The 25,382-nt window shown below is 36.4% G+C and overlaps 1 protein-coding gene across 1 annotated transcript in view; it reads left to right on the top strand.

Annotated features, from left to right (window-relative positions):
• ptgfrnb (prostaglandin F2 receptor inhibitor b) overlaps window positions 1-25,382 on the top strand; it is a 44,213-nt gene that overhangs the window by 1,168 nt on the left and 17,663 nt on the right. The window contains exons 2-4 of the mRNA XM_084092076.1: window positions 2,465-2,830; window positions 5,840-6,247; window positions 8,533-8,898. Of these exons, the coding sequence (XP_083948202.1) occupies window positions 2,465-2,830; window positions 5,840-6,247; window positions 8,533-8,898 (1,140 nt within the window). The remainder of the gene's footprint in view (window positions 1-2,464; window positions 2,831-5,839; window positions 6,248-8,532; window positions 8,899-25,382) is intronic.

The following is a 25,382-nucleotide window of genomic DNA, read 5'->3' as shown; positions in this document are numbered from 1 at the left end:
ATGTGACATGAATGGCATGTAACCTGATACTTTAAGGTTTCTAATTTGAATCGAAAAGGTTTCATGTAATAGAGATAAAATCATTGTAAGTAAATTACTGTTTATTCTCTAATTATGTAGAAAACCTTCAATATACAGGGGTTTAAAGAAGCCAGAATCAAAAACACTGATCTGAAGAACCTGTCATGAAACACCAAAAACGTTTTAATCTTCAAAGAGCATATAGCAAATCATGAACGCTGCGCAGCCAAAACTGGCTGTTTATGAAAACAGATACTTTGTTGAACTGAAAAATACTGCAAGGAACCCTTGAAGGACAGTTCATTCTTTACTCAGATCAAGCCAAAGAGAAAAGAAGGGCGAAACTATCTACTTCTGTTGCTTTGTATGTTACATGAGACCTAATTAAATCTCTTATTATAGAAATGTATGTCTTGATTTCTTACCAGTTTTAGATTTACATGGTCAACATGTAGTGACTAAATTGCATTTATTTGCATATGCACATATTCTCATGCATGTAAACAAACATCAAACGTTTTTTACTTCATGTAGGCTATATATATATGTGTATCACCTCTATTTTCTTGCTGTTCTGTATTCATTTATAATATAGAGCGGTCTCTTAAAGAGTTGCTCTATCGACTTCAAAGCTGAACATTAAGAATTTGTTATTTCCCTATGCTGACAGAAATCCCAATGGACTTTTAATACGCACAAAAGAAAATGAATGGGTATATGGTGAAAATAACAAGGTTTTACAAACACATTTCTCCTGTGTCTTCCCGAGTTTTGAAGTTGCCCAGAAGGTTCCTTCAGCATGTCAGCCTGTGTTTCAGGAGCTTTCCTGTAAGAAAGGAATATTTTAGGATAGTCTTTTTTCGTTTGGTGTCATTTGCAAGTCTAGTGGGGTGAGAGAGACAGAGTTATCATTAGCATAGCGATTCATTTGCATTTGGGGTCTTTTATGAAAGTGCCATCGTGTGCTTTGAAGATAATCCTCATAATCCCATTGTAAAGTGCCATATGCCAAACTATTGTATGCTTATGAAACTCAGAAATCAGGTTATCAGATTAGCGAATTAGTGATGCTTCCTCAGTTACACGTGCACTGAAAAAAATGGTATCCTAAAAACAGGATAACATCTAAATTAACTGTTTTTTTATTCAAGTCAAAAATATTATTGACTATCACCTAAATCACCTAAATACATTCATTTATACCAAAAAAAGTTGTATGGGTTAAAACACGTAAAAATAGCTCTTTAATCTATCTATCTGTCTGTTCGTATGTCCATCTGTCTGCATAAAACTATGGATGCCGTGATGGCGTGATCCATCCATCGGTCTATCTATCTGTCTATCTAGCCAACTGTCTTTCCATCCATCCATCACCCATCCATCCATCCATCCATCTATCTATCTGTCTATCTAGCCAACTGTCTTTCCATCCATCCATCCATCCATCCATCCATCCATCCATCCATCCATCCATCCATCCATCCATCCATCCATCCATCCATCCATCCATCTAACTGTCTATCTAGTCAACTGTCCATCCATCCATCCATCCATCCATCCATCCATCTGTCTATCTAGCCAACTGTCTTTCCATCCATCCATCCATCCATCCATCCCACCTTGGGTTAATTCTTTCTTTAAGACTTATGTTCATTTACGTTTCTCCGAAAGTTCAGAATAATTTTAATTTTTAAAAATGTTTTTAAAAGATGTATCTTGTGCTCACATAGGCTGCATTTATTTATTAATGTGAAAACATTATTGTGAAATATTACTTCAAAATATCTCAAGTTTTGATGCTGATCTGCTAAAAGCCTGTCTAAATTAAGTAGTTTTATGCAAGTCAAAAATATAGTTTAATATCGCTAAATCACCTAAATCCATTTAATTTACCAACAAAACAAGTTTTTATGGGTTCAATCATGTAGAAATAGCTCTTTTAGTAAACAATTGCAGGTTACAATTTTACAATGTGGATAAAAAAATCATAATAAATCACAATAAAAGGGTTTGATTCTTACTGTAAGACTCACTTATGTTCTCACTCAAGTCTCTCAGCAATGCTGCATTTATTTGATCAAAAATCCAGTAAAAACAGTAATATTGTAAACTATTATTACAAAATATTACAAGATTGTATGCTGATCTACTAAAAGCCTTTCTGAATGAACTGGCTTTATTTTTTCCAAAATCACCTAAATACATTCATTTATACCAAGTGGAATGGGTTCAACTGAGTAGAAACGGCTCTTTAAGGAAACAACTACGGGTTACCACTTTTAAACTATGGATAAAACAGTAATAAATCACAATAAAAGTCCCTACTGAGGTTGATTGTTCTGTTTCACACATTAAATGCTCTACCAACACCATTTGACATAATTGAAATTAAATATGATTTAAAGAGCAATCAATAAAGCTCTGTTGTGTTTGTGTTTTAAAGGTTTATGCCACTGCAGGTCGGTGACGGTGTCTAGGGGCCCTTTGCTCCGGGTCGAGGGCCAGCCGTTATCTATTCGCTGTAATGTTTCGGACTACGAGGGCCCGAATGAGCAGGACTTCGACTGGACGGTAAAGCGAGGGACAGAATCCATCAAAGTGATCTCAACGTTTGACCAAACATTCTCAGATCGCTCTCTTCAGGACCGCATACGGAGCGGCGACATTAGCGTGTCACGACTAGCGGACAACGCCGTGGAACTGAGGATTGAAGAGGCTCGAGTTAGTGACAGCGCCACCTACCACTGCAGTACTCCCAGCACTGACTCCATTATTAGTGGAAACTATAATGCAGATGTCCAGCTGCAAGGTGAGAATGTGTAAACTGTTTTAAATAAAACTCATCTGGCATCAACACTGCATGCAAATGCATAATGCATGAACAGAAAAGGTTATGCAGTGTCATTAATGTCACAAAGTTGTGCAATGCATTAATTGCTAATGGCTTTTGTTTGATGTGTTCAAAACCATTTTTGCAGTGGAAACGTAATTATTGTTGTCTGTGGACTAGCAAGTCGCTCAGAATGCCAACAGCGTTCATTATGCAAAATTCACTGGGTTAATGATATTATCATCCGTCCATTTGTCTATCCATCCATCCATCCATCCATCCATCCCATTCCCACCTTGGGTTGATTCTTTCTTTAAGATTTAATTATGTTAATTTACATTTCTCTGATCAAAAGTTTAGAATAATTTGGATTTTTTAAAAATGTTTTTAAAAGATTTATCTTGTGCTCACCAAGGCTGCATTTATTTATTACTTTAAAAACATTAATATTGTGAAATATTACTTCAAAATATCTCAAGATTTAATGCTTCTCTGCTAAAAGCCTGTCTAAACTAAGTAGTTTTATGCAAGTCAAAAATATTGTTTAATATCAATATGAAGCAGATGTACAGCTGCAAGTGATTATGTATATGCTGCTTTAAAGAGTTGAATTCATCCGACGTAAAACATTGCATACAAATGCATAATGCATGAGCAGAAAAGATTTCATACAAAAGTAAAGTTTTTAATACAAACACACATTTAAAAGATCATTAAAAAAAAAAAGTTGTGCAATGCGTTATTTGCTAACGGCTTTTGTTTGATGTGTTCAAAACCATTTTTGCAGTGGAAACGTAATTATTTTTTATCTGTGGACTAGCAAGTCTCTCTGAATGCCAACAGCATTCATTATGCAAAATTCACTGGGTTAATGATATTATCATTATCTTTAGTTCATGAGCACTGACTGAACGTCTTGAAAATTAGTGTAATCACAGCAGATTTGTGTAAGAACCCACAGGACATGTAAAACATCTTAATTGTTTCTCCTGACAGCAATGGGATTAAATGCAAATGGAGATTTTTGATATTGTATGCTGGTCCGCTAAAGGTCTGTCGCTAACACTTTATTTTACAGTGTCCTTGTTACATATGTTACATGTCCTTACCATAGTAATAACATTAAATTATGCATAATTACATGCAACTAACCCTCAACCAAACCCTAATCCTACCCTAACCCTATAAGTACATGTACTTGCTTAATATTATTCAGTACTTAAATATATAATTACACTGTAACAATGACACCTTAAAATAAAGTGTAACCAGTCTTTCTAATGATGTTGACTTCATGAAACCACTCCTTGTTACCGCAGTTCTGAGGTCTGTCGGGTTTGTCTTCATGTTTTCTCTCTCAGCGGGAATAGATAAGCAGTGTTCCTGATGAACACTAGGATCACACTAACTTCCCACCGTCAGGTGCTGTGTTCCCTCCTGTCCGCTACACACTCACTGTAGCAGGTGCAGAGTTCTGGCAGATCTCAGATCAGTGGGATCCGCACTGATAAACTCATCAGTTAACTGTTGTTCTGAATGCTGTTGGTTAGCACTGAAAATAATTACGACTCGTCCCTCAGTGTGTAAAGAGGAAAGATCAACAAAAATCATATCAATTACAGTTCACTTTCCAGCCAAGACCAGTACAGTGTCTTAGGCTAGTTATTTATAATCTGCCTATCCGTCCGTCCATCCGTCCATCTGTCTATCCATTCATCTGTTCATCTATCCATCTATCATCCATCTGTCCAACCATCCATCCATTTATCTGTCTATCTGTCTGTCCGTCGTCTATCAATCCGTCGGTCCATCCATCCATCATCCGCCAGTCTATCCAGCCATCCGTCCATCCATCCATCCATCCATCCATCCATCCATCCATCCATCCATCCGTCCATCCGTCCATCTGTCCATCCGTCCATCATTCATCCATCTATCTAGCCATCTGTCCAACTTTCTGTCCATCCATCCATCCATCCATCCATCCATCCATCCATCCATCCATCTATATATCCATCCATCCATCTATATATCCATCCATCCATCCATCTATATATCCATCCATCCATCTATATATCCATCCATCTAGCCATCTGTCCAACTTTGTCCATTCATCCCTCCATCCATCCATCCATCCATCCATCATTCATCCCTCCATCTATCTAGCTATCTGTCCAACTTTCCATCCATCCATCCATCCATCCATCCATCCATCTAGCCATTTATCTAGCCATCTGTCCAACTTTCTATCCATCCATCCATATGTTCGTCCTTCCCTCTGTCCGTCTATTTACACACTTACAATGGAAGAAAATACATACAGTTTTGAAACATGAGACTGCATTATGAGACTAGTGGGTTTAGTCCATTTACTAAACAAGTAAACTAGATTTATAGCCTACAGTCATAATTATAGATTCCACTCATTTTTTATCATTTTACATGCTCGTCTCTTCCTTTCTAAGCGGGAGGTTTAGGGCCAACAATTCATATTTAATTGTGATATGGCCAGTAAAGCATAGTGCGGAGAGAGTTAACTTGTTTTCCTGCAGAACCTTTACACATCTGTTTCCACACGATTGGTTAAACTTGTCGATCTGGTTCTGTCACTGGTGATGAATGATGTTCATGTGGTTAGACCTGGCAGACACCAAGTTGGATTTATTGTCAGACTAACATTGCATCTTTTTTGTGTTTTGTTTCACTTATATGTGTGTCTGTATCAAAGCTTTGTCCAATGGTTTGATGACGGTGTGCAATGACATTTCCTGCTGTATGATTACTGTAATTCATTGATCGTAAGGAGTGTTAAAACAAACAAAGTGTCGTTCAAACCAGTTATAATTACTGGTTGCATTTGCCTTAGAATTTACCAGCATTCTTTTTGCATTTAAAACTTTAACAGCTTATAATGTTTTGAAACTTTGTTTCATGTCAAATTAAAAAGAGGAAAGGCACACTGATGCACCCTTTATCTTTCCATTTCAGTTGTTCCTAACAGTCTTATTGCGGCTCCCGACACCCCAAACCCTGTGGTTCCCGAGGGCGGATCCATTAGACTCCTGTGCAACGTCTCCCGCAGCTTCATCGAAGGAATTTACCTGTCTTTAACCTGGTCGGTCCAGAAGGGCTCGTCTGTACTAGAGGACCTGCTGACCTTTGGTCCAGATTTGGGTGTGACGGTTGGCGACGGGTTCACGGGACGCTACACTGATGGCGGGATGCGTCTAGAAATGGGAAACGGAGTCTCGCACAGTCTTGTGCTCTCCGGAGCGATGCCAGAGGATGGAGGGATGTACGTGTGCACAGCCAGACTGTGGACGAGAGAGCAGGGAATCTGGAACAGGATTCAGGAGAAGACGATGGAAATGGGGGAAGTGACTGTCACCCCCACAGGTTAGTTCATTTCTGCAGCAGAATACACGATAAAAATAGACTGGAGCACAACACAGTGAAGCCACAACGCAATGGAATTAATTCAGTTGAAATATTTGTAAAACATGATGCAAAACATAATTATGTTTATTTACATTTCTCATTTTTTAAGACAAAAATTTGAGACAAAATGCATCTACATTTTTTATATTTCATGTTTTACTTTTATTTATATACTATTATTGTATTAATATTTTTAATTAGCTTAATTTTTATATTTTCAAACAAACGTGTTTGTGCTTTTGTCATTTTTATTATTTTTTGTTTTTTAATTATGTAAATTAAATTATGTATTCAATGAAATTCAATTCTAAATAATAAATTACTAAATTTTTTAAATTATGTATATTAAATTATGCATTATAATAAAGTATAAATTATATTAGTTTTTTTATTTAAATTGTGTATATTAAATTATGCATTACATTAAATTATACATTATATTATTTTTTGTTTGTTAAAATTATATCAGTTAAATTATGCATTAAATTATATAAATTAAATTATATATATTTTTAAATGTAAATTAAATTATGCACTAAATCAAATTAAACATTTTATACATTTTATTCGTTTTTTAATTATGCATTAAATTAAATTATAAATTACATTTAAATTACATAAAAATTATGCATTGTCAAATCTTGAAAAAACAAACGTCTAAATATTAAATTGTGGTTTTAAGGAAAAGTTAGTCTAGAGAAAATTCTGACGTGAACATTTGTGAGTGAACTATTCTTTTAATTCTGTTGCATTATTGCTTTATCTTGTTGTGTTTTTGCTTATCAGTTTAGTTGTGTTGTTGTGCCCTCCTGGGAAACTGTTATAGATTCATGATCAAAGATTATGCCATGAAATAATCTGATTTGATATGATAAAAGTACCTATGATGAATCGCTGTTATGTAATTTGCTCAGATGATCTTTAAGTGTGATTAAAATGATAAATAAGTTGCATTTGGAGGAAAAAGAGAAACGAAAGAGTTTCGATTATGGTTATTCAGTTCTTCCAACGCCTCCCTTGAGAAGAATAGATGTGCTCTTTTGTCCAGTTTTATCTTGTTTAATGTCTTCAGACCTTTCTCACAAACCAGGCTGTTTGAATCCTCATAGCTGGTGAAATTCCTGTCTGGTTACCATATATACTGTCAATGTTACTGCAGAGTTTTTAATTAAAATCAGGACGACTCCAGAGACCCATTCAGCAGACGTTACACAAACTCTCAGAGACTTCATGTTATTTGAGATTGTTACCGAAAGATGTTAAGAGAACACAAAGCAGCCTGTGCAATCTAAGCGAGATGTACTGAATATCACATTGTTCCCCAGAGAAATGATTGAGAGTTTGCTTGGAGAAATTAAAGGAATAGTTCCCCCGTTTCCTCACTCATGTTATTGCAAACCCAAATTACTTTCTTCTTTTTTTTGGTCAAAACTCAAAAGTAGATGTTTTGCAGATTCTTCCTCCTGCTCTTTTTCATATAACAAAAGGCCTTAAAAGTGCCATAAGATGAAGGTTTAGCAGCCAGAGCTACATTTCCGGAGAGTTTGCATTTGCAAGCTGTTTCAGACTCCAGAACGAGCTCGGTTTTGGTTGATTTTGGTTGATATGACGTCACACCAGTTGAAATAAATCTTAATGACTATTAGTGTTATGGGTTTTTTGTAACTGTTTTCTTTGTATTGAAGAAAAAGTTAAATGTGTGTTATTTTAATATTATATATATAAAATAGTTTTTTATGGGTTTAAGTTTTAGTATGTTTATGCTCTTTTTTTCCCCCATATTTTGTAGTTTTTTATTTTTATTTTATTTTGCTTCAATTATCTCAAGGCAACATCATTAAAAAAACGATTTTTAATAGCTTTAGGTAATAATAAATAGTAACACTTTACATTTTAAGGTGACGTAGTTACACGTTACTACATGTATGTACGTACTATATAATAAGTGGGTTACACTTTATTTTAAGGTGTCATTGTTACAGTGTAACTACATATTTAAGTACTGAGTAATAATAATTAACTACATGTACTTACTATAGGGTTAGGGTAGTATTAGGGTTTGGTTGAGGGTTAGTTGCATGTAATTATGCATCATTTACTGTTATTACTATGGTAAGTGCATGTAACATATGTAACAAGAACATAAAGTGTAACCCCCCCAAAAAAGGCTGGTTAAGGTCCTGATTTTGTATCATTATGATCTGAGTTGTTTTTGTTCCATCTCTGTCTTTTGAAATCCTCAGCGAACTCCCTGACGGTTGTGGTTCAGGACGGCCGCACATTATCCACCGGAGAGCCGCTGCTGCTCACCTGTTCAGTCTCTGTGGACACCGAGCTCTCCGTGGGGCTGGAGGTGACGTGGATGCTGAACACCAGTCGTACGCTGGCACACCTGAGCCGGGACGGCCTGAGGAACAACACGTCCGACCTCGTGGACCTCAGGCGCTTGGGGAAGTGGGATTTCCAGATGAAAGTTCACGGCGTGGAGATGTCTGACGCAGGACTCTACTCCTGTAAAGTGAGCGTGTGGGTTCAGCAAATGAGTGGACGATGGTACAAGGCCGCGGAGAAGATTTCTGACGCCGTACGAGTTCACGTTATCATGCAAAGTAAGAGAAATCATCACACTGCATCATTCACGACTCTTAGGGCCCTATTTTAACGTTCTGAAATGCAAGTATCAAACGCGAAACGCAAGTAACTTTGTGGGCGGGTCTCGGGCGCTGTTGCTATTATACTGGCGGGATAAATGACTCTTGCGCCCGACGCAAATCTAAAATGTGTTGGTCTGAAGTAGCTTCATTACTCATAGGTGTGGTTTGGGCATAACGTGAAATAAACCAATCAGAGCATCACATTCCCTTTAAGAGCAGGCGTGCTTGTTCCATGGCGGATTGCTATTATAACGGCGGATTTGCCAGACGCACGCCAGGAGTGGTTCACAGCCGAGGAGACCGACGTTCTGGTCAGGGCCGTAAAACACAGAGAATTGACATTGTGTGGGGATGGAGAAACACACCCAGATTAGCTTCGGTTAAACAGGCGTATAATAATTTGGGTAAATGTGTAAGATAGATTTATGCCTATATTTTCACATCTTCATGGACACCAAATTGATTTCCCTCATGTGGAATATTTTTCCTTGTAATTATGTATGGTTTGCAAACATGAAAACTGCTGCGTCTGTGTGTAGATGAGAGAAGCAAAGTGTATGCGCGTTGTGCCCACGCTACATTTTGGCCAAGCATGCAAAATTTTGGCCATGTTTCTCCTGGTCAGTGGCGGAATTGTTTTCTGAAACTGCAAAAAACAAAAGTAACGACTTTATTCAACTCTTCATTTTCTTCTGTGTTTCTCTGAGTGAGTTCACGTAGTGTAACAGCGCAGCGCTTCTGGGTTGTACGTCGATTACAGCCTAACGATTACAGCCCCATTGACTCCCTGTGCCAATGCATCGATGAAGTCAACAGTTGGATGTGTCAAAACTTTCTTCAGTTAAACAAAGACAAAACTGAAGTCATTGCATTTGGAAACAAAGATGAAGTTCTCAAGGTGAACGCATACCTTCACTCTAGGGGTCAAACAACTAAACATCAAGTCAGGAATCTTGGTGTGACACTAGAGTCAGACCTTAGTTTCAGTAGTCATGTCAAAGCAATAACTAAATCAGCATACTATCATCTAAAAAATATTGCAAGAATTAGATACTTTGTTTCCAGACAAGACTTAGAGAAACGTGTTCATGCTTTCATCACCAGCAGGGTGGATTATTGTAATGGACTCCTCACTGGCCTTCCCAAAAAGACCATAAGACAGTTGCAGCTCATACAGAACGCTGCCGGCAGGATTCTGAGCAGAACCAGAAAATATGAACATATCACACCAGTCCTCAGGTCTTTACACTGGCTCCCAGTTAAATTTAGGATTGATTTTAAAGTATTATTACTGGTATATAAATCATTTAATGGCCTAGGACCTCAATATATTGCAGATATGCTCACTGAATATAAACCCAACAGATCACTCAGATCACTAGGATCATATCAGCTAGAAATACCAAGGGTTCACTCTAAGCATGGCGAGTCCGCTTTTAGCTATTATGCCAGCCGCAGCTGGAACCAGCTTCCAGAGGAGATCAGATGTGCTCCTACAGTAGTGACTTTCAAATCCAGACTCAAAACACATCTGTTTAGCTATGCATTTAATGAATGAGCACTGTGCCAATGTTCGTCCGACTGTTTGTACTGTACTGTATTTTATTTTTTATTTTTCTAAACTGTTTTAATTATTCTTATTTCTTTTTATTATTTTAATTTCTTCTATGTAAAGCACTTTGAATTGCCACTGTGTATGAAAAGTGCTATATAAATAAACTTGCCTTGCCTTGCCTTGCCTACGTCAGAACGGAGGCTCACTATTGGCCACGCATCACACACATGACCAGCGTCGGCCAATAGTGAGCCTCCGTTCTGACCAACCCAGAAGCGCTGCGCTGTTACACTACGTGAACTCACTCAGAGGGCGAGTAATTACTGACAGAATTTTCATTTTTGGGTGAACTAACCCTTTAACGATCATAAACACCACGTTGCATCTCACATTTTGTGGGTGACATTTCAAGAAAATGCCATCTGAGGCTCTTTACCAGTGCGTATGAATGTGTTCTGCTTCACCCAGAGCTGAGACCCTCATCCATAAAATATTCATTTGATGTTGATTATTTGGTATTTAAATGACATTAAAAGCATATGTCGCTCATATTTGTGCACTTAAAAATATATTTCCATATGTCAGCTCAGTGTTTCAGACGATGGCCTTGGGTTGTCTATTAAAAGATGATTCGCAGATCATGGATGAGACACTTAGGGCTGGATGATATAGCTAAAATATAATTTTCAGCTTTTTGATGATATGCATATATCTCATTTATTTATTCTCTCTGAAACGGCTTTAAATGATTTTTTGTGTAAATAAGTTTGATGAATCATCCAGTAATTGTTGGCAAGATATTTAACTAACACACAGTTAATGTATTAAAAAATAAGCCATATTTTCCACACTTTTTCCACTGAGAATAATTTGTATTTAAATACATTAATTTACTCTATTGTTCAACAGTGACAGTAAAGACATTTATAATGTTACAAAAGATTTCATTTCAAATAAATGCTGTTCTTTTGAACTTTTTACTGAAAGAATCCTGAAAAATGAAATGTATCACAGTTTCCACAAACATATGAAACAACACGACTGTTTTCAACATTGATAATAATCACAAATGTTTCTTGAGCATCAAATCATCATATTAGAATTATTTCTGAAGGATCATGTGACACTGAAGACTGGAGTAATGATGCTGAAAATTCAGCTTTGATCACAGGAATAAATTACACTTTATTATATATTCACATAGAAAACAGCCGTTTTAAAAAAGAATAATATTTCAAATTTTTTCCTGTATATTAATCAAATAAATGCAGAGTTGGTGAGCATATTAAAATTAACACACATTAACAATTAAAATAATCTTACCAACCCCAAACATATGAACGGTAGCATATATGAAAACAATAAACAGACCTATATATATTTGACTCAAATATTTTAATATGTGAAAAGTGACTTCAATGAACATATTTTCAGTGTCTTAAATAAGCAGTTTAATGGAAATGAATCGCCATTTTTGGTTTTGAAGTTTGAGAAGACATTATGAAATATTTAGACCAAGTGAAATAATAATAAACATAGAAAAATACCCTAAATCTTTATGTTTGCCAAATGATCACAAATGATCACGAATATTCAGAATATCGCCCAGCCCTAATAACCTAATAACCTAATAACCGTAATAATAACCGTATATATATATATATATAAAATCTCTGCTAGAACACTTGATCTTAACACTGGTTCGCTCTTAACCTGTCTCTTAACGTGTGTGGCAGTGTGTTTGTGGGAGTTTAGTGCAGTTGTGTTAATAAGTAAGCTTCAGTCATGAGATGTGTGTGTGTGTGTGTGTGTGTGTGTGTGTGTGTGTGTGTGTGTGTGTGTGTGTGTGTGTGTGTGTGTGTTCGTGTCTGGTTGAAGATTTGCGTACTAATGCATCAAAGGCCTGTGTGTGGTCGTTCTGATGGAGAACCGCTGTCTAGATCTACAGGCTAAAAGCCAGTTGCTCATGTAGAAGTCACAGTTAATTGCTTGAGATCTCGATGTCAGCGTGATTAACAGCGAAGAGCTTCAACCTGTTTATTCTGTTCGGAGTTACAGAGAAAGAGAAGGAGTACTTCACCGTAAAAGGGAAGCTCTGGAGTTGTTTACTCGGCTCGTTGATTTCGAAACGTGCTGAATTTTCCAAAATTGATCCAAAATTGACAGAAAATATCATCAAAGTCGTGCAAACTTGGTGTGATGCGTCTTCATGCAACTTGTTTGACTTGGAAAATACAGACATTTAAGTTATTATTCACTGAAAATCTTCCCGCCAAAAGCAGGAGATGCAGGTCTGAGATCAAAAGGTTTCTATATGTTTCAGAATTCAGATTCTTATTTGTAAAACAGGTATTCACGACTCTAATATCTGATGCGTTCGATAGGGTTGTGCAACTAAAACTATTAAAAACATTTGTGTTATTGAAAAAAGCCTGAAATAAAATATTATATGAAAAACCTGAATAAAAATTAGATATGTTGCTTTGAAAACTAACTGAAATATGTTTTAAGTTGAAGCATTAAAGTTACTAATTGGGAATAAATAAATAACTAAAACTGAGCCCAAGCAGAAAAAAAAGGAATCTAAATAGTAATATTAAAAAAAACGACAAAACGACTGACAAAAGCATATAACAAAGTGACTAAAAGTTAAACTAAAATTAAATTGAAACTGAAAATAAATAAAAGCTACATTAAAATATAACTGAAATCTATAATAGTATATAAATAATAGTATAAAACTGATGATCACACACATAAAGATTAATTAACCGCTGCAGATTTCTATTAATTAATGATATCAGACTGTTGGAATACATAAAATGCTGTTTATTTTATTTACTATCCAAGCGTTTTTTTCACGGCCAAAAAAGCAAGCTTCCTTCATCAGATTTACAAGGAAAATGCAAGAGTTTTCATTTGAGATGGTTTGGGTGTTGGATGAAGAAGTTTATTACTACAAAAAAAATTAGATCAATATTCTTTAGTATGAGTAAAGACAAAGGTTATTGACGCCAGTGTTGTTATTGGTAAATAAAACTGTTTTAAAATTGATTTTGCTAATTGAAATAAATTTGAAATAAAATAAAAATATTAAGTGAAAAACTTGAAATGTTGCCTTGGCACTAACAGAAAACTACTATAAACAAAAAGTTAAAAATTTGCAAACTAGCAAAAATGACAAAAGCACATAAAATTACTTAAACATAAACTAAAATGAAAATTGAAAAATATAAATAAATATGAAAAATATGAATAAATATATATACTAATAATAATACTTTTGAGCATGGCCTCAAGAGGACAGACATTTATAATGTTACAAAAGATTCTATTTCAAATAAATGCTACTCTTTTTAACTTTTTATTAATAAAATAATCCTGAAAACAAAATGTATCACAGTTTCCACAAAATTATGAAACTGTTTTGAACATTGATAATATTCATAAATGTTTCTTGAGCAGCAAATCATCATATTAGAGTGATTTCTGAAGGATCATGTGACACTGAAGACTGGAGTAATGATGCTGAAAATTCAGCTTTGATCACAGGAATAAATTATAATTTACTTTATATTCAAACAGAAATCAACTATTTCAAATACTAATAATATTTCACAATATTACTGTTTTTTACTGTATTTGATTAAATAAATGCAGGCTTGGTGAGCAGAAGAGACTTCTTTCAAAAACATTTGTAAAAATCTCAAACTGCAGTTTATTTTCTTACTGTCCAAGTGTTTTCCTTTAGTATTGGCCAAGGTGTTTTTTTTTTTTTTTTTTTTCAGATTTCCCAGAGAACAAAAAGCTAGATTTAGATATGGCTCAGTGGGTTTCAATGGGTTTTAATAGGAAATCCCCACCAGCATTGCACACCAACAACCTTTGAGCCATAAAAAGACATCAGGTATTGTCTGTGACCTCCTGAAGTGGCCGTGGTCGTGTTTCAGGGCCAGATGTGACTGTAAACATCTTTGTTGGCACACATCTGGAAACACTAGAGCACAACAGCAGTTTCATCTATAACCCTTTAATGTTCACTCCAAGAAAAAAACAATGTAAAAATTATTTGTTTGCATTTTTTAAGTTATTAGGGCACTAATAACACAATTAATAAAAATAAATAAATATATACCCCCCAGTTTTTTAAATATAGGCCTCTACCAAGTTGAGATGCTGCTTGATGGTAAAAGTACCTATTACATAATTATAAATGTATAATAGCATTTAAATGATCATTTAATACCTACAAAGACAAAAACAAAGTTGCAAATGTAAAAATACCAGGAAACAATTCATGTCAAGTAAATTTTATTTCAACAAAAGAACTTCGCTCCCATTTTCTGCATAAAATTCCAACAATTTTAACAACAATTGTATTGTCAAAAACATATGGGGCCCTCTCCAACTTCTCAGCTCTGCTGTGTATAATCCCCAAAGAACTTTTGTTCTTGCATTCTGTGTGTGTGTGTGTGTGTGTGTGTGTGTGTGTGTGTGTGTGTGTGTGAGACTGTATGCCTGTTTGTGACTGTATGCCTGTGTGTGACTGTATAACTGTGTGTGTGACTGTATGCCTGTGTGTGACTGTATAACTGTGTGTGTGACTGTATGCCTGTGTGTGACTGTATGCCTGTGTGTGACTGTATGACTGTGTGTGTGACTGTATGACTGTGTGTGACTGTATGCATGTGTGTGACTGTATGCCTGTGTGTGATTGTATGACTGTGTGTGTGACTGTATGACTGTGTGTGACTGTATGCATGTGTGTGATTGTATGACTGTGTGTGTGACTGTATGACTGTGTGTGACTGTATGCATGTGTGTGATTGTATGACTGTGTGTGTGACTGTATGACTGTGAGTGACTGTATGCCTGTGTGTGACTGTATAACTGTGTGTGTGACTTTATGCCTGTGTGTGACTGTATAACTGTGTGTGTGACTGTATGCCTGTGTGTGACTGTATAACTGTGTGTGTGACTGTATGCCTGTGTGTGACTGTATGCATGTGTGTGATTGTATGACTGTGTGTGTGACTGTATGCCTGTGTGTGACTGTATGCCTGTGTGTGATTGTATGACTGTGTGTGTGACTGTATGACTGTGTGTGACTGTATGCCTGTGTGTGACTGTATGACTGTGTGTGTGACTGTATGCCTGTGTGTGACTGTATAACTGTGTGTGTGACTGTATGCCTGTGTGTGACTGTATGCCTGTGTGTGATAGTATGACTGTGTGTGTGACTGTATGCCTGTGTGTGACTGTATGCCTGTGTGTGACTATATGCCTGTATGCCTGTGTGACTGTGTGTGTGACTGTATGACTGTGTGTGATTGTATGACTGTGTGTGTGACTGTATAACTGTGTGTGTGACTGTATGCCTGTTTGTGACTGTATGCCTGTGTGTGACTGTATGCCTGTGTGTGTGACTGTATGCCTGTGTGTGATTGTATGACTGTGTGTGTGTGACTGTATAACTGTGTGTGTGACTGTATGCCTGTTTGTGACGGTATGCCTGTGTGTGACTGTATGCCTGTGTGTGACTATATGCCTGTATGTCTGTGTGACTGTGTGTGTGACTGTATGACTGTGTGTGACTGTATGCCTGTGTGTGATTGTATGACTGTGTGTGTGTGACTGTGTGTGATTGTATGACTGTGTGTGTGTGTGTGTGTGTGTGTGTGTGTGACTGTATAACTGTGTGTGTGTGTGTGTGTGTGTGTGTGTGTGTGTGTGTGTGTGTGTGTGTGTGTGTGTGTGTGTGTGTGTGTGTGCCTGTATCCCCCAACTCCTGGGAAGAGTAGAGATTGGTTTGATGAGCAATATGTTGAATCATCTCATCAGTGAAGAGCCTTTTGAAGTACTGGGAGGGTGTCTTGACAGCATCAGGGGGTACAAGGGCCAGAAAATTCCATGGCCTTGAACCATAAAATGATTTAGCATCCATCATTTGCTTCTAAAACACAGAAATACAAGGTGGGAATAAGGAAATGATGCACCATTACATATAAATGTCAGCCTGTTACAAAAATCATACATATTAAACCATTTAAGTATAATAACACTATAACTGTAACATATTGATAACAATGCATGAACAGCAGTGTTTTTATTCCATGGAAAATAGTGCATTTTAATAAAATTAGCATAACTTCACCAAACTGTTACCGTGCGGTTGAGCTGTCATTCCATGCCAAGGTTTACCATGGAGTGCCAACTCAACCGTATGGTCAAGCATGTTTTTAAAAAATTATTTGACCATTATAAGATGTTTCTGTTTTGCATCAATTTACATAATTCTGTTAAGTAACGTGTTAGATGATATAAAATGTTGACAAAACTAACTCACCTTTGAAAGTACAGCCAAAAATAGTCCACATGTCAGAGGTGATTTTTCAATTTTAAACTTGCTAGCAGCAGGATGAGTGAAAAGTTCTACTGTCAAAAAATAGAGTGACTTCTAGTGGATGTTTGAAGCATAGCATACCTCAACCAAGTTGTAGAGATGACCCAATCAGCTTGAGTTCAGTTCCACACATTTTTCAATAAGATATAGCAACTCAAAAAGTGATCTACCAAATGGTCGTGCAGAACATTAAAGGGATAAAGAAATTGCCTCCAGATCGCAGGACTCTTGAATTTGACTGATGGTCAAATCTGTGTGGTAAATCCACACACGCACTGTACTTACACAAGCTCTTTAATCTCTGAGAATTAAATGCTATTATTCATTTTCCAGTATGTGAGTAGGCCTACTACTCCTGTAAAAACGTTAAAGAGAATCTCATTGTGTTGCCAGATCTTTAAATACGACCTATTATGCCCTTTACAAAGTCTTAATGTTGTTTTTTGGCTCTACTAGAACAGGTTTTCCTGCTTGAATGTTGATTATTCTCCTCATATTCTCCATTGTTGCGGCTCCTCTCTTCCCAGTCTGTCAGTAACGCTCTGTTTACTTCCTGTCTCTATGAAGCCCCTCCTTCTGAAAAGCACACTGTGCTCTGATTGGTCGGCTGGAGCAGTGTGTTGTGATTGGTCGAGTGCTTCGAGCGTGTTTGGGAAATGTCCCGCCCCTTTCCATAACCGCCAGTTTAACACACTACTAACTAACTCAACCAGGCCCCGCCCCTTTATTCTGCGTATGAATAATTTAAATGAGGAATATTGTGACGTGTTCGTTCCCGTGACACTGATATAGAGAATAATTATATCATGCTGTGGAACTTTGCAAAGCTTTTTCATGCTCAAACAGCAACAATAAACACTAAAGACAGATGAACATGTGAAAAAGCATAATCGGTCCTCTTTAAAAGAGCAACTTTTACACTTTCCATGAACATTTTGGCTCTCGTTCCTCCACGCCGTTCCAAGAAACCGGTCTCATGCCGAAACACCGACCTGTAGAACTGCTAATGTTTGAACTTGAGAACATGATTTTGTGTGGGACGCTGAAAGTGTTATTGTTCTCTCCTTTGTTTTCTCACTTCCTTCTCTTTAGACGCTTTGCTCAAAGGCCAGCATGATTACTCTTGCCTTCTGGGATGCATCTTGATGATCAAACTCTATGCAGCATCACATATAATCACCTGACAACATATTTGGTGTAGGATTTACAATTTGATGGTGTAGAATTAGAAACTAGTAAAAAAAAAAAGGGGGTGTTTTTATATTTATGTACATTGTTGGTTCTTTGTGTATATGCATGTTGAAACACAAGCAACAAAAATTTCCCCATAATCAATCAATAAATTAGTAGTAAAAACTGAAATAATTACTTTCTTGTAAAATGTACCAATAATCTTTGCTTTACTGTGTTCCTTTAAAAGAAGACTCCTCAAAGCTACATTTATTTACAGTAAAATACAGTAAAAACAGTAATATTGTGAAATATTATTACAATTTAAAATAACTGTCTTCAATATGAATATATAGTAAAGTGTAATTTATATCCTGTGATCAAAGCTGAATTTTCAGCATCATTACTCCAGTCTTCAGTGTCACATGATGATTTGTTGATTGATTATTGTCAATGTTGAAAACAGTCGTTAAACAGATACATTTTATTTTTCAAGATTCTTTGATGAACAGAAAGTTCAAAATAACAGCTTTTTTGTTTGAAATCGAATCTTTTATAACATTATAAATATATTTACTATCACTTTTGGTCAATTTAATGTATTTTTGTTGAATAAAAGAGTTAATTTATTTTAAAATAAAATATTTTGAAGGGTATCATTAGTAGGGAAGGAAATCGCAGAATGATTGGGATGGCCTCACAATAAGAGTATTTGAAAGTATTGGCTATAAATATAGTTCATGTGTCAAAAGGTTTTAATGAAAGGTTCATAAATAGTCTTAAAATTGACTATTTGACTAAGCGTTTGTGCACTGGAAAGAAATCGGAGTAGGATTTACTTGCTAGTGAATTTTTACAAATAATTGTGAAGAAGCAGCAAGTAAAACATTGAATTAAATGTGAAATTTTGAAGTAAAAAGACTGAAAAAGCATTTTCTTCTAAAACCTACTCCAATAATCTTAGTTTTATTTCCAACTTTTAAAAAATCCCCTTTTCTATGTTAATCAGAATATAACGCTGTTAGTTCACACTCACAGTTAGGAGAACCATTTTTGGTTCCTCAAAGTACCTTGGAGAACAGTTCTTAAAGCTGCAGTCCATAGCTTTTTTGGGTTAAAAATTATCCAAAATAAATTTGTGAGCAAGTACATAACCAGCCAGTGTTCAAAACTCTCTGCTTGCCGTAGCTCGATTCAAAACGGTAAGCTTGTAATAATGTTTTTAACTCCAGTGGTACTGGTGGATTTCTGCGGGAAATTCAAGCATGTCTTTGCGTCATTACGTCACATCTGTACACATAAAGAAAAGTCTCGGCTAGTAGGCTATGAATGTGAGGATGGTGGAGGTGGAGATGTATAGCCTTTTCTCACAGCACTTGATATAATTAAACTTATCAATTTGATGGCGGATCCAGAAAGGTTCAAACGACAATCACCAGTGACAACTGGAGATTCACCCGCTGTAAAACGCAAAAGACTTCGGACTTCAGAGAAAAAAAGAGACTGCGACCGGGTCCATGCGAAAACAAGTATAATATCGGAAGGGCATTAAATGTAGTCACGCAATGCTGATGTTCTTAACATTAACAATTTGAGAAAAAAGTATAATTTGCACAGTTTGACATTATATGATAAGCGATCGTTAGATTTAATCAGCGCGATTTACTACAATGCTTTTTTTTTCCCTTAGCTGGTCAGAACAAAAGTGGATGTTACTTGTTCTGAGGACATTTTCTGGGGAAAATTCATATGTTGGTCATACTTCCAAAAAGTAGGAGCTGTGATTGCGAATGCCCGGATCCACACCGGCGGCGACTGACAAAACACTGGATTCACCCGCGCTGTGCCGAGCCGAGGCACAACCCACGTAAAGTTGATAATGCCGTGAATAACTGCAATTGCAGATTTCGAACAGAGATGGCGACAAAGAGGAAAAATTACAGACTGCAGCTTTAAAATAACCATTTTAATAATCTTTTGTAGAATGAAAAGATTCCATGGATGTTGAAGGTTCTTCACGGAACCATTGATGCCAATAAAGAACCTTTATTTTTGATTGAAGCGACGTGAGCAATAGTTAGTGATGTTAGACTTTGCAAAGACACCACTAATAAAGACAATTTTCATCTCGACAGATCCGTTCTGTCGAGATGAAAATTGTCTTTATTAGTGGCGTTTGCAAAGTCAAACATCACTAATTGCTCATGTCGAAGGCAATGCATAGTGTGAAATATCCATTCCACAGCTTTTGACTTTTCTATCACTCCTTCCAACATTGTTTTCTGATGAGCGCCAAATGACTCAGTTCTCGTTCTTGTATATTTGTCGTCTTGTGTTTGCTCTTATAATTCAATCTTATAATTGAGCTCTATAATACACAGTGAGCTGGATGTCTTTATTTGGTCTCCTCGGAGAAACACGCCACTGTGTGTGTGTGTGTGTGTGTGTGTGTGTGTGTGTAGCATGTTTATTTGTGGCCTATTTTTGCATTGCGAGATCAAAGTCTGCGTCTGTGGTGTGTTGATAGTGAAGGTGGTGTCGTCTGTTATCATGGTGTCTGATGAGTAGAACACTTTGTAGTATTTGGCGTTATCATCCAGCGTTGAAGAACAGAGTGTTTGTGGACGACGTTCGATCAAAGCAGTGAAGTGCACTAACCTCACGCTGACGTACTGTACCGCCTGAACCCATGACATATGCTCACGCATCTTACTGTTGTGGAAACAGCTGAAGTCTCTGTCAGGATTTCAGGAGTTCTTCATGTTGTCTTGCACTGATGGATGACTTGTGCTGCTCAAACTCATTAGCGTTAATGACTTTAAGACCCGGTGAGCCCAGCAACCAGCATGTTAATTCTGTATAGTCTCTATAGAGTCATGTTTGTGTGTGTGTGTGTGTGTGTGTGTGTGTGTGTGTGTGTGTGTGTGTGTGTGTGTGTGTGTGTGTGTGTGTGTGTGTGTGTGTGTGTCTGTGTGCCTTGCCTTGCCTTACGTATAATGAGTCACTTGGTTTTCAGTTATTTTAACTTTTTATATTTTATTTTATAATATATATTGTTTTTATTTTATTAATCTTCTTTTCTGATTTATTTAAGAAGAGATTTAAGAATCAAAAATATTCTGATTTATTTTTAGTTTCGGTTTTGATTTCCAAATTTATATTCTCATTTATTAAGCAAAATTATTATTATAGTTTGATTTATTCTGTTATTTATTGTGTCTGTATTCTGATTCCTAAAATTCTATCTTGATTATTCAATTTATATTTAAATTATTCTGTTTTTTTTAATCAAATTAAATTAATAAATTAATACGATTCAATTATAATATATAATAAAGTTCTATTTTATTCTGATTCATAAAATTATTATTTTTTTTATTAATTGATTCTCTTTTTTTATTCTGATTTCTAAATGTATATTTTGATTCATTGTTTTTTTTAAAATAAAATGTAAGTGTTTATTCAGTAAGTTGTGTTCTGTTTGTATTTATAGTTATATTCTGATCTTACTAAGTCTATTCTGCACCCAATCATTTAGAGATTATCGGGTGTCCATTGGTTACTAATCTCCAGTTTAGTGCTGATGTCAAAAGCCCCGGATAATGTGTTACCTGTAATCTAAGCTTTTATCATTCTCTCTGTATTTGAATAACAATTACACCAAACACACAAACACTAACCTGATGCTCCAACAAGCACCACAGCTCATTCTCTAGACAGGTGTGCGGAAAACCAGAAGAAATGCGAGAGAACGAAATGGAGAGAGGAAGACGGAGACAAAAGCGAGAGCGAGAGAGCGAGTGTGAGATAAAGTCTGATAATGCAGATTGAATGTCTGCAGTGGAGAGGCTCTTAATGAATCGTGATTGACAGATCCTCGTTTCGTTCCCAGGACACTCGGTTCCCGTCCATAGCGACCGGCTATAGAGCTCCTCTCAGACATTCATCTTGTCTTCTCTGTTTGTCCGGGTAAAGAAACACATTGTAGACCTGCTCTCGTCCTGTCTTTATTTATCTTTCTTTAACTAGAAGTCTCTCTTTCGCTGCCTGGTTCTCCTCACTTGATCCCAAAAGTTCATTACCAAGCTGTGCTCAGAATTATAAAGGTCTTCAGCTAAAGCAACAAACTAAGTAACTAACTTTAAAAAGTTATGTTAACTGGCAATTCTGAAAAAAAAAAATAATTATAATTGAATTGGCTTTTATTTTTATTTATTTTCAGCTTTCATTTTAATCTTAGAGTCATTTTAGGAAATTTGTTATATGCTTTTGTCATTTTTGTAGTTTTTTTTTTATTTCAGTAAAAAAAAAAATGTTTTAATTTTTTACTACAGCTTCTACTTCATGTCTATTTCTAAGCATTTAATTTAAAATATTTTCTTTGAATATTATTTATTTTTGCTTCATCTCAAACAATTTTTTATGAAATTTTAGTTAACAATGACAGCGCTGGGTTGAACTGTCTGAAATGTATAGTTTTAGATGGGAAATACTGGTTTTTACTTCCACAAGCAGGTTAAATTGGCTATTGTTAACTTTAATATCTCAGCTGTTTCTCCTAGGGGATTTTAATCTTAATTCTTCTTTTTCTCAGTATAAAGACTCCAGTTATCTTGTGTCTCATACAAGATCTCAATAACGCCTCGAAGATTTGCCAACGTCTGCAATCCACAGTCAGAGATCTCAATATGAACTGGAATATTTCTCATCAAATTGTATCTAGAAACATTTTTTTATTTTGAGCAATATTTGTTGCATTAACCCTCTGATGCTCTTCGTTTGGTGGTCAAAAATTACAGAATTTGAAATTATTGTACTATATTTTAGTCCAATAATGTTTTTTTATTTAATATTTTGTATTTTAGGGGATTTTATGGTACTAATTTATATTTATGCAGGAGCTATAATCCATTTATTCACTTTTTGAGCATAGACCTCAATATGAAATTTCCAGCTTAAACTGTCATAAATCTTGAATGCTTTGAAGAATTCAGTTTGGTCACAAAAATGCACACAAAATGCACACAAAAAAATAAAAAAATAAAATATATATATGTATATATATATACATTTATTTTCCAAAACACGTTTTACTCTAAAACTGTGAGAAAATCAAAGCCATGAATCTAAACAAGCTGTGCTCCAAATTTGAGGTCATTATCTCAAAAAATGTAGCCTGGGAAAACCCAGACAACTTCCGGCAAATTTAGATTTGCTCTGCACGTAGTCTGGCAAAGAGCTCATTCAAGCCCATTTCTAATCCGTCGAAATCACGGCACCAATCAGAAACGTTGGGGTGGGCTTTACACGATGACGATCGCTCTGATTGGTTTTTGAGCGACGTCCGTTGGTGAAGCGCATCAACTTTTAAATGCATTATTATATTCAAATTGCAAACACATGAGGACAGTCTCCATGAAAGACCCACTGGCAGATGAACAGTGCTACTACATTTCTCTCCGAAACGGTAGGAAATTAAATTAGATTTAATAGAGGATTTTAACTGTGACAAGATGATTGACAGGGCAGTTTAAGTGACAGGATGCACACGACAGATCCGTCCGATAAAGATGACGAAGTAGTATGTCCCAAAGCTTGCCTACTTTTTTGCTACACATTCAAAAGTAAATACCTTTTCTTCACAAAAAGAGTACATTCTTTTATGGCGTAGTGTAACTTAGGCGAATTGGGACACAGCATATGGCTTTACACAATGACGATCGATCGCTCTGATTGGTTTTAGGTCTATCCAGTTGCGCCCAGAGGCATTTGAGCGACGTCCGTTGGTGACGCCCCTTTGGAAATGAGTTATTAATGAAGCTTTGCCAGACCATAACTCAGTTACTACTGAGAATGGTCTGGTTTTAACCAGTCTACAAAAAATGAGCTTTCAGTGAGATTTTGTTTGGCTGCAGTACCAAAAGTTTCCACTAGATGAAATTCGTTTCCCATTCATTTCCAATGCGCTCATTTTTGACTGTGAACAATACAAGTGTGACTATTTTTTTCAGGACCATTTAACATTTTTGAATCATGTCCATGATTTTTTTTCTTGTTCACACAGCAAGTGCCAAAATCTTTACCATGTTTCGTAACCATTTTGCAAAAAAAAAAATCAGCACAAGAGGGTTAAAAGTGCCCAAAACATACCTTACACTGATAACCAGCGCTAAGACTAAGTTTAAGCACCAGTTGGACTAGGTTATCAGGTCTAGACTGCAGGGATAAAACCTATTTTTGCTGCTTATGTGCAGTAGTCTTTATCGGAGCCAATAAGATGTTCCCCAAAGTAAATGGCTATAAGTGGGAGGGGCTTAGCGAACAGGAAGTGATGCGGATGAGAGCCACAACGCACAGATGGTCCCAGTGACTCAGCCGGCGTGACGTCCAAAAAGCTTAACGCAAAACCCACCACCACATGTGATGCTCAGTGGGGTTGTATATGCCAATGATTGTCTGGATGATTTTCATTTGTCTGTGTTCCCGTGCCTCTCTCATGTGTTTTCCTGAGCTATTTACGTCATGTGATTATGTCAAGGTTGTCCGTGTGGGAGAATAGCACTGGCTTTGGCCCGCTGTAAGTCTTTGTGTGTCTCTAGTACTGCTCACCCGAGCATGAAGGTCCCAGCTGTATAGGAAGAGACGCAGGGAGCCCTTCACTAACCGGGCCGGCTGCCCACAAACACTTGACACTGGTGCGCTGAGAGCCTAGAAACGGCTTTAATGAGTGTGTGAATGTGCACGTGAGTGGATGTTTGGAGGTGTGTGAGGGACATTTGTAGTCATTTACAGTTTCTTTTCACTGCTGAAGAATCAGTTTGATCAATTTTCTTCAACAAATACGGACTGAGTCACTTTGGGATAGTTCAGCCAAAAATGAAAATGATGAAAAATGCTGGCGCTTGATTGGCAACTTTAAAAAAATCTGGTGAGGACAGAGTTAAAGGGATAGTTCACCCAAAAATAAAAAATGTGTCATCATTTACTCACCCTTATGTTGTTCCAAACCTGTGTGAATTTCTTTCTTCTGTTGAACACAAAAGATGATATTTTGAAGAATGACAGTTTCTGGTCCCCATTGACTTCCATAGTAATTTTTCCCCGTACTGTGGAAATCAATGGGGGACCGGAAACTGTTTGGTTAAACGATTTTAATGCACGACGTGGAGGCAAAGAACAGCCCGACATGAAGCGGAGTGCATTCAAATTGTTTAATGCACAGCTAGCTGTAGATTATCCCACTTATGCCATGGTTATTTGCCAGTATTGACAATTTAAAGTCCCCCGTAGTCAATCATTTTATCCCTTAAA

This window comes from Abramis brama (assembly GCF_963993115.1).
Source record: "Abramis brama genome assembly, chromosome: 2".
Taxonomy (NCBI): domain Eukaryota; kingdom Metazoa; phylum Chordata; class Actinopteri; order Cypriniformes; family Leuciscidae; genus Abramis; species Abramis brama.
Note: the sequence above shows the minus strand (reverse complement) of the source record. Positions and strands in the feature narration are given on the sequence as shown.